This window comes from Apostichopus japonicus, chromosome 18 (assembly GCF_037975245.1).
Source record: "Apostichopus japonicus isolate 1M-3 chromosome 18, ASM3797524v1, whole genome shotgun sequence".
In the NCBI taxonomy this organism is placed as follows: domain Eukaryota; kingdom Metazoa; phylum Echinodermata; class Holothuroidea; order Aspidochirotida; family Stichopodidae; genus Apostichopus; species Apostichopus japonicus.
The window spans coordinates 7,511,693-7,525,199 of record NC_092578.1 but is presented as its reverse complement, the minus strand read 5'-3'; the positions used below and the strand labels follow the sequence as shown (position 1 = coordinate 7,525,199).

General features: G+C 35.2%; 2 protein-coding genes across 2 annotated transcripts in view; one reads left to right on the top strand and one right to left on the bottom strand.

Moving 5' to 3' along the window:
• Positions 1-13,507, bottom strand: part of LOC139958823 (cation-dependent mannose-6-phosphate receptor-like) — a 68,121-nt gene that overhangs the window by 36,409 nt on the left and 18,205 nt on the right. The gene's annotated exons all lie outside the window — the stretch shown is intronic.
• The window catches only part of LOC139958822 (uncharacterized), a 34,007-nt gene continuing 21,590 nt past the window's right edge, over positions 1,091-13,507 (top strand). The window contains exons 1-5 of the mRNA XM_071956190.1: positions 1,091-1,397; positions 2,491-2,593; positions 2,983-3,110; positions 4,529-4,604; positions 7,039-7,145. Of these exons, the coding sequence (XP_071812291.1) occupies positions 1,237-1,397; positions 2,491-2,593; positions 2,983-3,110; positions 4,529-4,604; positions 7,039-7,145 (575 nt within the window). The 5' untranslated portion in view covers positions 1,091-1,236. The remainder of the gene's footprint in view (positions 1,398-2,490; positions 2,594-2,982; positions 3,111-4,528; positions 4,605-7,038; positions 7,146-13,507) is intronic.

The following is a 13,507-nucleotide window of genomic DNA, read 5'->3' as shown; positions in this document are numbered from 1 at the left end:
TATGATAAGTTGTCAGTTGAACATGTGCAGAAAAATTGTTCAATTGCTCAGTTGGAATGAAGTGAACAGTTGAACATTTTGCAGCAAAAAGTTGAATTGACGAGATATGATAAGTTGTCAATTGGACATTTTGCAAAAAGGTTGTACAATTGCTCAATTGGAATGAAGTGAACAATTGAACAATTTGCAGAAAAATGTTGAATTGACGAGATACGATAAGTTGTGAATTCAACATTTTGCAGAAAATTGTTCAATTGCTCAGTTGGAATGAGGTGAACAATTGAACAATTTGCAGAAAAATGTTGAATTGACGAGATACGATAAGTTGTCAATTGAACATTTTGTAAAAAATTGTTCAATTGCTCAGATGGAATGAAAAATGTTGAATTGACGAGATATAATAAGTTGTGAATTCAACATTTTGCAGAAAATTGTCCAATTGCTCGGTTAAAGCAACTGAGCAATCCAACATTTTCTAGTTTTGATAAGATATTATCTTGTTATCTCTAAACAATTTACTGAAAATTGTCAACTTATGGGGCAAAGTGTTTCTTATGTTGATGGCACTTTTAAGCTTCCGTACAATACAGTGTGTAGCAGAAACAATCATGTTGGTGGTCATTGACGCATGTAGCAACACACGAGAAACAAAAAGGGGCCTTTCTACAGATCATTTCATGACATCCAGAAAATTCTGAAGTTGAACTTTTGTCCTGGTCAAAACGAACAATTCTCATGTCAAATATGTAAACGTATCAAAAAAGGACTTCATTTTTATTTTATCTGTTTGAATTTATTATTTCTGTATGTAGACTTAAAGTCATACAAACATTTTACGAAGAGAATTGTAAAGATAAATAGACTATAACTACCATACCTTTCAATCGTTTTGATCAAGACTTATAAGTTTTCAGGGGCCTGTGTTTATGTGTGGTTTCATATAATTAAAAGGTATACCGGTAACCTCCACGTATAGTTGTTTGACCCTATATCTGTTGTTTTTATCAGTAATAGTTAAATAAATAAAACGACAACCTTTGTATATTTTGTAAACACAAATCAGTACAAAGTCAGCTGATCGAACTCGTGAAGCCACTTATTAACTCTATTCTTGGTTTGGCTAACTTAGCCCTGTAAGTTAGCCCTGTATTTTTAGTAACTAGATCAGTGTAGTATTTCGGTGTTATTAAACACCTCAAATTCTTTTATTTTGCGATTTATCGTTCAAGCAGACCTATGGCTTACAAAAGACTACATTTGTTTTTCATTTTGGAGAGCATCTCTGTACTGATGTGTTTCGCTGCTGATTCCTGTACTAAAACAGACTCATGTTCCTGCAGCTTAGCAGATGGGACGAGCATAGACCTACACCCTCTAGCCGATAGTGATAAATTCGCGTAAGTATGGTTTAGGTTATCATAAGCGATAGTATGGTTTAGGTTATCATAAGAGCTATATGTTCGCGTAAGTATGGTTTAGGTTATCATTAGCGATAGTATGGTTTAGGTCATCATTAGCGATAGTATGGTTTAGGTCATCATAAGCGATATACGTTCGCGTAAGTATGGTTTAGGTTATCATAAGTGATACGCGTGTACGTTATGATATATAAGCAATACGTTCGAGTAAGTATTATTAAGGTTATCATAAATGGCGGAGCGTCCATATAGTCAGGGGGCGGATGTCCCCCCCCCCCCCTGACGGACTCAAATGGACTGCTGGCGCCCTTTTCAGCTTTTTACTTATTCGCGATTATTGACATTTTTATTGCGCTCTCATCTACTATTGACATTTGTCACATTTTGTTGGTGTAATATTCTGACAAAATGGTGATGACACCATTTATTCTTCGTTTATCTGCAAATTAGCAAGGCCTGGAAAGGGTCATTTCCGGCGATCTAGGGAGTATCATTACTCAAAAAAATTATGTTCTCTCCGCGCCAACCTGTGGTGGCGCTCCGCTTAGATAGTGTCGAAAGCGCCCCTACAGAACATTCTCGCCCCCCTGACCAATACCCCTAGCTCCGCCACTGGTTATCATATATAAGCAATACGTTCGCGTAATTATGGTTTAGGTTATGATAACCGATACGTTCGCGTAAGTATGGTTTAGTTTATCATAACCGATACGCACACACGCGTAAATATATGTTAGTTGGTTTCAGGCTAAAAGATACCACATGTTCGTATTGTCTTGTAGAAGTATAAGACGGTTTTGTGATGTATTTTATAGGCCACAAATATATCTACTGGCCTTGTTGAATAAAACTATAACATCGTACTTGCTTCCATCTTTCATATACACGAAGTAATATGTGACTTAGATCTATGCACCAATAACGTTACAGTCCAGAAGATATTCGGTTAACGTTGTCGAATGCCAATATATACATTATATATTCTGATATAATATACATTATATAATATACATTATATATTCTGACTATACTACATCTATACCAATGTCAGTTTTTTTTGTGGTCCCTTTAGCTTTCCCTACACGGTTGCAGAATCAGGAGACGGCTTCGAATACGCATGGAATCCTTGTAACCCTGTTTCCGATACAAGTCAGGCGGATTGCACAAATGCAGCGGTACGTTTCACATATGTGGATAGCACATGAATCAACACATTTTGGCTAATGTATGGCATATATTTATAATGAAATCAAACATAATATTGTTAATATTTGGGACACACAAAAATTGTCTGTATAGAAGTAAAATGTTAATGAACTCTATAATGATGAGCCACCGACAGTTTGTATGCCCACTGATCTCTTATAGTTATACATTGAGGACTTTGGTCAAAATGACAGAAAGTCACCAACCTGCAAAAATCTGTCAATTGCCAACTTCCCAACTATAGACTGAGCTTGATCGATAGATGGCAGGTGACATACAATATTTCTCAATATATTTAAGATATTACTGACTATTTTTTTTTTCATTATCACATATTTTGATCACTCTCCTCTTCCAGAGTTGTCGTAGAACTACGGGAGGCAGCGATGGCTTAAACATCGGGACGCAGGATTCGGCGAATTTTGATTCATCTGATACTAATTTACTATTAAAATACCAAAACTACGCGTCTGATGGCAATTTATAGTAAGCATAAAATTAAAATCATATCCAATCAAGGATGTATTCGCATCTATTGATATGTCTATAGACTCAAATGGCACAAAGTTTCGGTGATGTTCCATGACCACAAAATTTGGAAATTGTTCGGACATTAATATTTACAGTTCCACTCAATTATGCAGGGTGGGGGAGGTGGTCTCGTTGCATATATGAAACATAATGGATACCAAAGACAGTTTCAGGTGTTCTCTATGTATAACGTCACAATTTTTTGCGCAATGCAATGATCTGAATAAAAAGTCTATATTTCAAACTTTTATATCACATGCAACAAAACAAGCCATCAAAGTGGAAATTAGACCAATGTCTAACTTTTTGCTCTGTGAATAATTTTTTGTTGAAAGTTTATATTTCGTTAAAATAAGCCTTTAGAGCTCATATAGTCAATTTCACTATATGCAAATGAGTGTTCGAGATGAACATTTTGTTGTCCACTCAACAAAGAACATTCTGACAATTTATGACTTTTTCTTATAACAATTGAGACAGTACGTGAATGCATGCAGGTCGAAATTATTGGTTGCTACATTAGGCCTATGGCTTTTATTGTACTGATAAGTATTATTTTTACTATTTTTTTAAATATTCTGTTACGGCAGTAATATAGCGTCCCAACGGGCAAAGTGCTTCGAGTTAAGGCAATGGATCACCCTCTGTGGGGGTATTTGAGGTGTCGATAGCACACACAGTTGTCAAGATGCTTCTTAGTGAGGAGGGCCATACGATATATATATATATATATATATATATATATATATATATATATGTATATATATATATATATATATATATATATATATATATATATATATATATATATATATATATATATATATATATATATATATATATATATATATATACTGTATATATATATTTAGCAGTTCACCATTGGTCATGTCCTAAGGTTTCTCGATATTAGATTAGGACCCCAAATATGCATATGGGCGGATAATATAGCTATGCTTCGGGAATAAATAAGAGCGATTGGGCGAGGGGTACTGCACGTCTAAGGAAGGGAAACCTTCGCATAACAACAGTTATAGACTGACAACAGTGGTTTATTTGTTAACTTTCACTGTTGTCTACTACTTCTTATGTGACCGTGATTTGCAAAGTTTCCTGAATCAGGGTGCGTTCACAATTTCCAACTGCAGTGAGGTGGACACCTGTCATAACAAAGTCAATGTAGCACGTCATTTTTTTTTTTGTGGTAACTATGCAGAAGAAAAATATGATATCATGCTGGTATTCATGATTTATATCCAATTCTAGGCGGAAATGATTTTTTTTTTGTATATAATATTTTAAGTAATGTTATTAATTGAGTATTTTAACTGTTTTTATTCTTTTCTACTTCTTTCTTCTTCTTCTTGTTAAAGCGATGTATGGGTGGACTTAATATGTGATACATCAACTACCTCAGACTTCTCTGTTCAGGGTGAGAGTGGTTTCCTGGTGAGTCACTCACAGCACATAGGCCTATACTGAAGGGGCTGATCAAGACATTTAAAAACAAATGAAGAGGGGTGGCCCTTAGGTCTTGGACAACAAATCTATTCCTAAAGGGATATTCATAGCTATTGGGAAAGCCTTGTGTTTCAACTGTTGGCATATTGATAACAAGGCAAGACATTCCCTTTCTATTAGTGACGTGCACACGATTTTCATTTTGTGTGATGGAGGGGGGGGGGGGGTGGGGCGGTGGAGGGGCAGATTTCGATTTTCGTCCGACTGTTTTCGGTAGGGGCATGAACCTTAATGGACGGGCCGCAGACGGATCCAACATTAGTACGGACTAGGGGTGCGGCTGAGGGGTCGATGAATACGACATCCATGTATAGGCGGTCTTGAGGTCTTTCCGCAGGAGGAAAACAAATCAAAATTTAGACTTTAAGTAGTGCATTCTGAGATATATTTGTACTCTTTAATAGGTCTAGACGTTATAAAAACTGAATCACACGATCACACGATTGAACTTTTTTCCAGCAACTGACGATGGAAGTTGGGAACCATATAAATAAATAAATATATATATATATTTATATATATATATATATATATATATATATATATATATATATATATATATATATATATATATATATATATATATATACATATATATATATATACATATATATATATATACATATATATTTATATATATATATATATATATATATATATATATATATATATATATATATATATATATATACATATATATATATATACATATATATATATATATACATATATATTTATATATATATATATATATATATATATATATATATATATATATATATATATATAATAGTCCGTATATGCGACCACACACAGCTGTAAGCCTAATGCAACGTTGTAATGGCATTCTCATTATGATGACATCTACTACAAACTGTAGGCATACTACGTTAAATGCTCCTTATATAGCCCCTCACCATGCATATCAAAGTCAGGTTGTACCGTAAAAATAATAATAAAGTCTCCCCGTGAATATGAATCCCTCTTTGAGGACTTCCCAGAATATGCCTCATTATATTTTATACAGTCGGTTAATACCCTAATGTATAACTGAACAGCTACTGAAGGGCTAATATATACGTTGACTTAAATTTCAGCATGTGATTGTGATTTGACCTGGAAATCGCATACAATCCTAAGACAACAACAGCAAAACACTTGAACGGACAGCTAAGGTATACAAATTTGTCACCTTAGAAATCCCAAAACGTTAGCAAAACGGTTAGAAGATAGATTTCATTGCCCTCTATATATATATATATATTGTTTGAGGACAATTTAAATGGATATTTTAGTTTGCATAGGAAGATGATACGAGTTTTTCACGAGATTATTAGACATAGTACTAGTGGTGTGTTCCAGTTGTCATCAGGAAATCGTTTTTTAGTCCATATAACATGTGAAGTGTTCCGGAAACAAATTTTAAGATGTTTTGGTGTTGAAATCCATCATTTATACTTTACCAGAGAAGTAAAGGGAGATGGGTGGGGGGGGGGGGGTCGAGGGGTCAAGAATTGTTAAACAAGACGGTGGAGAAGGGGCTCTCTCTAGATGTATGTGTTACCATCTATACTACAAAGATAGTCTAAGAGATGTCATCACTTTCCTTTGATCAATTAACCAAGTCAAACAACAACCACCTTCCGCCGGAATCCCGGTATCACTATTGGCAGCCGCAAAAATTATTCCTATCGTAACCGACAATTTTAACACGATGAAATTCGACGCATTCCAGATGATGTTAGTGGCCGATCTGGGTCGTCTTCTGAACTTTCTACTGCAGGCAATTATGTACACTCTCAGGCTGGATGCTTTTCTCATCCTCAATATTTTGTTTACTGTTTGTTCAACTGTTTAATATTTCCGGCATAAAATTGGGATCAAATGAATTCAAATAATTCATGTACTATTAGTGACGCTCATTTCCTTTGCCCCCAAGTGCTGTATTCGTTACCATGGTTTCAAGAAGTCGTGCTATAACTCTGGCGGCGCCGTTGGTGAAACTATATTATTGCTTAATTGATTCTCTGTCCCATTTTAACTACCAAATATGATAATTAAAACAAATCAAGGCTATCCAGTAACAGTTATTGATGTAGGCCAATATGCAGCTATATGGTAGCTAACATTTCATAGACGGTCATACTGTTATATAGGAATGAATATATGTATGTATATATATATATATATATAAATATAGATATAAATATATTTATATATATATAAATATATATATATATTTATATATATATAAATATATATAATTGCAATCGTATAAAATCGTAAAAATAGATGTGTGTGTGGTTGTGTATGTGTCTGTCTTTTTAATATAGTACATATCTCTCTATCTCTCTTTGACTAGATTTTTAGGTACACGCTGAAGTCTAAGTGTTGCTGCCCGGACGGCTGCAAGGGCGGAATTGGAGGGGGTGGAGGAGGACTCAGCTTTGGATCAATATTATGCATTATGTAAGTACTAAACAAAGATGTGACCATACAGTCTAGAAGCTAGCATCTTCATTCCACCTCACTAGAGTCTTGAGAATTCGTTATTCTCTGAAGCAGCATCCTTGTGAGACTTCTCTACCAGTAAGGAACGTTTTCGCAAGAAATCAAATGAGTGGCATTAAAAGGATATAGGACATACTCTTACAGTGCTACGCCACGCACCCCCCCCCCCCAACCGGAGTTATTCAAATATCATTCTCTTATTATGAAACAAATTGCATACTTGCATGATAACCGAGAAATGACATTCGTAACAATATTTTGTATTGCCCGTCTCTGTTATCACCGGTAAAATTACATTGCTTTCATAATTAGCTGATGGTAACGATACTTTTACTGTTTCAAGGTAAAATGATATCTCACTGCCTATAAATATAAACCATCAGAAAAAAAAGCTGAATATCGATTGCACATTCATAATGCTTAGAAGTGAAACACGATATATATATATATATATATATATATATATATATATATATATATATTTATATATATATATATATTTATATATATATATATATATATATATATATATATATATATATATATATATATATATATATATATATATATATATATATATATATATATATATATATATATATATATACAGTTGTCTGACGATCGCTAAAACGCGTGAAACTCCGAGTTACAACTACTAGTGTTCCACTAGTCTCAACTAGTATCAACACATATTCCGCTCTGTCCACTGGACATAGAGCACTCTGCGCCAAGATAGACGCCAACCAACCAACTATATATATATATATATATATATATATATATAGGCTATATATATAGGCTATATATATAGGCTATATATATAGGCTATATATATAGGCTATATATATATATATATATATATATATATATATATATGTATATATATATATATATATATATATATATATATATATATATATATACAGAGACAAGGAGATTATTCCGCAATGCATTTGTATTTAATGCTGTAGGTAGAATAGGGATTTGATTTGATATGAGACCTGTTGTCATTTTCTCATCATTTAATTGCAATAGAAGAACATAACTTTCATATCCACTTTGAAATTTGACTCGTTTCTGAGAATCCCTCGACGGTTGCGCTTATAATGGCTTTTCCTGTAAACTGAATAGCAGATGATATCATAAGCTGTCTATCAACGTATCTGCGACGTTGTAAAACGTATTGTTTAGTCCATGCATGGCAGATTAATCTTATTATGTGTCCTACGATGGAAACAAATGTTCACTATAGTTATAGAATAAAACCCTATTACCCAAAACATGAGTGACAATGAAAACATTGGGATATGGGGGTGGGGTGATGGTGGGGGCGGGGCGGTGAGGGGATTAGAGGTCGGCTGGTTCCATCAGTGAAATGGAAAGTCCAGAAGAAAGTTAGGTTTGACAGATTAAAGAGGAATACATTGTAATCATCCTGTAGTCTTACATGTCGTTCTCGAGTTGTTGATAATTTCAATTGTCACAGTTTGAATATCAGTGAACTTGAAGCAAACATGTGTGACGTCATATAGTTGCGCAATGACAGCGAAATGTTATTTTTTCTCTTCGTCTTCTTCTATATCTTTCACTTTATTGTTATTACCTTGGATTGGATAGGGTTCCAACTTTACCTAAACGGCTTTGAGATGAAAAAAAACAAATGACTGTACTGCATGTATATGTTCATGCATCCCAATCTAGAAATCTTGAATTAGAAAAAAAAGAAATTTGTCAGTATGTGCTTTCTGTGACGTCACACCTGCATATGCTTCAAGTTCTCTTCTGCTGCCAAAACGTGTCAACTTCAAGTTTTCTTATCTCGGAAACGGTGTACAGTAATCGAATGTAAATTCCCGCATGCAGGATGATAAGAATATGGTTCTCTTTCATCTTTCAAATGTAACTTTCCTCTGGAGAATCCTTTTATGAGTAAATTGGCGTTTTAGTCATTTGTCACGCGTACGGGGATAATCGTTAAGTGTAGGCTATATAGAAAGCTACTAGACAAAAAATGGAGATAAAGTCCAACCTGAGGGTAACCGTCTGTTTATTGCATTTTAACAATTACAGTACGTCTGCTGACAACCAACGTCTTTTTTCATGATCCTACTCGTCTTCCTTTCATCCCATGCAAACGGCCCAGACCAAACACAAAATATCAAAGTATTTAGAGCATGTATTATATATAGCAGTAAGCTGACTGCTTGGCAAGAGTTACGTAACATGGATGACTACAGATAATATCAGGGACTTGTTACTGCATGATAACAACTCCCTGATATTACAACTTACTGCTTTAACACATTGATCAATGGTAAATGGTAAGGCTTAATTGAAAATGTTCAAGTGGGTAAGCTTAGGCAGTATATTGTAGAATGCAGGACTCATTTTATTTATTTCCGTTTGCGAAATTATAAAAACCAATGTTGTAGTGATTCATGGATTGAGCCTCAAGTCAACTGTGGACGAGTCAGAAGTCAAATCAAGTCATATACTAGTTCGCCCAAGTCAAGTCAGACTGGCACATTTGCAAGTCAAGTCAATTCAATCAAACATATTAGACGATTGAAGTCCACAAATCTGTCCCTAGTATGCTACACAAATGGCTTGACCTGACTCGGACTTAATTTTCACTTGACTCGAATCAAGGCAATTTAGAGCTCGAGTCATGTCTTGTCATTCGATTGCCTACTCGAGTTAAAACGGGTCATATGGGTTCAGACTTGAATCAAGTCGATCACCAGATAATGCCACTCGATATGACCCGAGTACGAGTCAATGACATGGCTTGTTACATCATTATTAACAGCTTAGATAAAGAAACCATATTTGAATCCCATAAGCAGCTTCCACTTCTGCACAGCCTCATTCAAATTACTGGACCAACGTTCTGTAAGAAGTGTAGGAAATATCGCAATGGTTAGGATAAGTACAAGTACATATAAAAGTGTGTTAGGCAAAAGCTACGTCGTCGGGTTTGTGTTATTGAGCAAAACGCCTTAGTTTGGACATTTCATACGACAAACTAACAACACTGTTTCTGTTTGAGAGTATTTGAAATGCGATAGAAGATACATCGTCAAGTTTTTGTCAACAACCAGCTATTTACGAAGCAGCTTTATAGTAAAACTAGGAATAAAAATGTTCAGTTGGCGACAAGATTTCAAACACTACTTTAGTCAGGGCCGCAACAAAAAACACATAGATATATTCACATGAGTTATATACTTCTTCTTTAAGTGCAATCTTAATTAAAATGTTCTCAAAGTCATAATAACTATCGCAGGCGGAATGTATCATAATAAAACGTTTTATGACCTGATAATTTTCATGTCTCCTCTCTCGTTCTTTCTTATTTCGAGAAAGTCTTAATAATTTTCTGTTTATTACATGAGACAAACCTCTATATTCCAGGATGTCTGGAGTCTATCATCAATCATTAATTACAGGTAAAAACATATTCTGATCTCATATCATTCCAAGTGAAGTAAGGAGAAAGAGTTCCCTGGGGAAATTATTTGAAAGCAGCACTACTGAGGTCAAACGCCGACTCCAAAACCTTGTATGTCTGGAATGAACTATTCGTTAACTTAAAATGAGCTATTTTATAGGATTCATACAGGCCTATCAGAATGTGTAATATCTGATATCTCAGTATCTGAAAAGAGTATCAGATATTGGGAAGCAACATTTCTTATTTTCATATAGCTAAATGTAGTGTTCTGTTCGGTTGTGTCCGTTTACCGCAAAGGTTTCTGTAAATAATTACTTAGGAAAATATAAGTCATAATAATTATCGGTGATCATAAATTATTATTCCAAACTTAGTGCATGGGCGGGTGGTTCGGAGGGGAGGGGAGGGGGGGGGGGGTCGCATCCAGATTGGCCTCCAACCTCCTTGTCACCTCTAATTTCATTTCTGGCTCTCACGTTTCCATATGACATACATTCTACAGACATACATTTAATTTCCCTATAGAATCTAATTAATCTCAAGATTCTTATCCATAGGTATCACGTGCACTGTCAAGTTATTTAAAAGCCTATCTCTTGTTTATTATTTATAGCCCTGTTACCTCTCTGCACATGTAATACGCTGTTTCACTTATACATACAAAATCCTGAATGTTTCCACTTTAAATTCCTAACAACTGTTCTAGAAACATGATGGTGGCAAAAAAGCATTTATTTAGCATAGAAAATAAGTGACGTCATGATCACGCAAAAACCGGATACGTTCTGGTTCAAGACAACAATGGAATCTAAGTTCGCATTAAGAGGACTCCAACCCCTGGTTGGGATATTTTCTATACTTCTCTATACTTTAATGTCCCGTTTGTAGGTGCTCGTTATAGTTGTCTCAACTGGCTGACTACAAACTACAGGCCTATATGAATATGCTTATTGAATAGTTTTGATTCCATGGTTCAAATGAGCTAGCTTACTACGTGTAAAGACCATGGAGAGAAAAAAAATATGACGTTATATGCAAATCAAAATAGGCTGAAAAGTAATGTTCCACCTTAACTTAACTATAGAATTAGTTTACACCAATTGCAGTCGACCGATATTGTGTCACATGAACGAAGCGTACTATACACAAGTCATGTGGCGTTGTATATATATGTAAGAATAAAAGTAGAACGGCAGTATCAACCCTTGCAAGTTCGCAGCTGTTACATAAATATAAATCAGGAGTCCCTATTACATCACATGGCTATTATGAATTCTGCTCAGCTGGCGCATATACTGGTATGCATTGCTGTAATGCTGTTGTTCGTTTTTTCTTTGTGCAAAAATTAATATCTTCGATTATATTAAATTGAATTCAGATTGGAACCTGGACATCTAGAAGAGCAACCCTTGTGGGATATATTTTTTACTTGAGAAGGACAATTCTGCTGGTAGCTTGTTAAATTCAACGCTTTTGTTATTACTGTTACTATGTGTATGCTGCTTCAGAAGCACCCTTTGAACGAGTGAAGGAATTTGTAGTATACACTAGTGAATATACCAGTGTTTACTACAACACCAAAAGTAGGAAATTACTTTGTCAATTGCACTTAAAGGGACACAATGCAATTTAATAATGATCATGCAAGGGCGGAATCCAAGATTTACAAAACTTAGGAGGGAGCTGTTGTCCAGGCGACATGAAGCAGACTGCCATGTAGGGGGGAGTGGGGGGGGGTATGACGGTACTCCTCAAGAATGAAGCAAACTTGTTGGCGTGAAATGGTGCATTCTGAAGCATATTTAGGCAATAAGTTAGGTCTGTAATTATGTTATCTACATGTAGGGTTGTAATAATAGGTACTTTAATTTTTTGAGCGTGGTTGAGTAATGCGGTAGAGAAACGCCCCCCGTCCCGACCCCCCCCCCCCCTGGATCCGCGCCTACTCCTATTCAGCTACTGTGAATCTTTCAAAACTATATTTTCAATGAATGTAGCCAGATGTCTATTTCAGAAAGATTTTTCATTTAAAGCTACGGAACTGACACTCTGACGTTACCTATGTACGAGGGCTGAGTATCTAAGTGGATATATTTATTCGGTTAATTAAATCTTTCCCACTAGTAAGGTTATATGAATCCACGATGCACATCTGGCGTTCCTTAAATTACCTCCTGTAAATAAAGTTTCCTTATTAAAGCCCCGAAGGTATATGCATATTTATCATTCGTTAGATTTTATTTTCGACTCCCATGTGAAAAGTCACATCTGCAAATCTAGTAGTCCGCTGTTGTGTGTCACGTTTGACATTAAAAATTAAGACTAAGACCTTCGAGTGTATTGAATTATTTCGGTACATCCATGTACCGATTTATCCATAGGCTAAATTTCACACGTATTTATTTTCATCTCACTCATTTTCTCTCTCACTTTCTCTTTCTCTCACTCACCTCTCCCTCTCCCCCCCCCCCCCTCTCTCTCTCTCATAAGGATCGAAATAAATTCGGGCCAATACCAAAATTCAATTTCTTAATCGTTTTGTCACGTGACAATAATCAATATTTACTCCTGAATAGATTGCTCACAGGCACATGTCCAATCAGAGGTCAACCGAACCTTCAATGCCACCAAAAAAAAAAAGAGCAAAAGAGAGAGAAAAATGGAAGAAAAAAGGCTCAATCCTTTACATGAAAAGTAGAATCAAACAAATTTACAATTGCAAAAGATTCCTGTTGATTATAGGTTAGCTGCAATTTTGCTCAACCTACTGCAGGCACACTTGCTTATTAAATACACGCGACTTGTCTCTTGATATAGTATAGCACCATTGGTGTTCCAATCTAGTTTCGCCTAAAGGTTTTCTGCA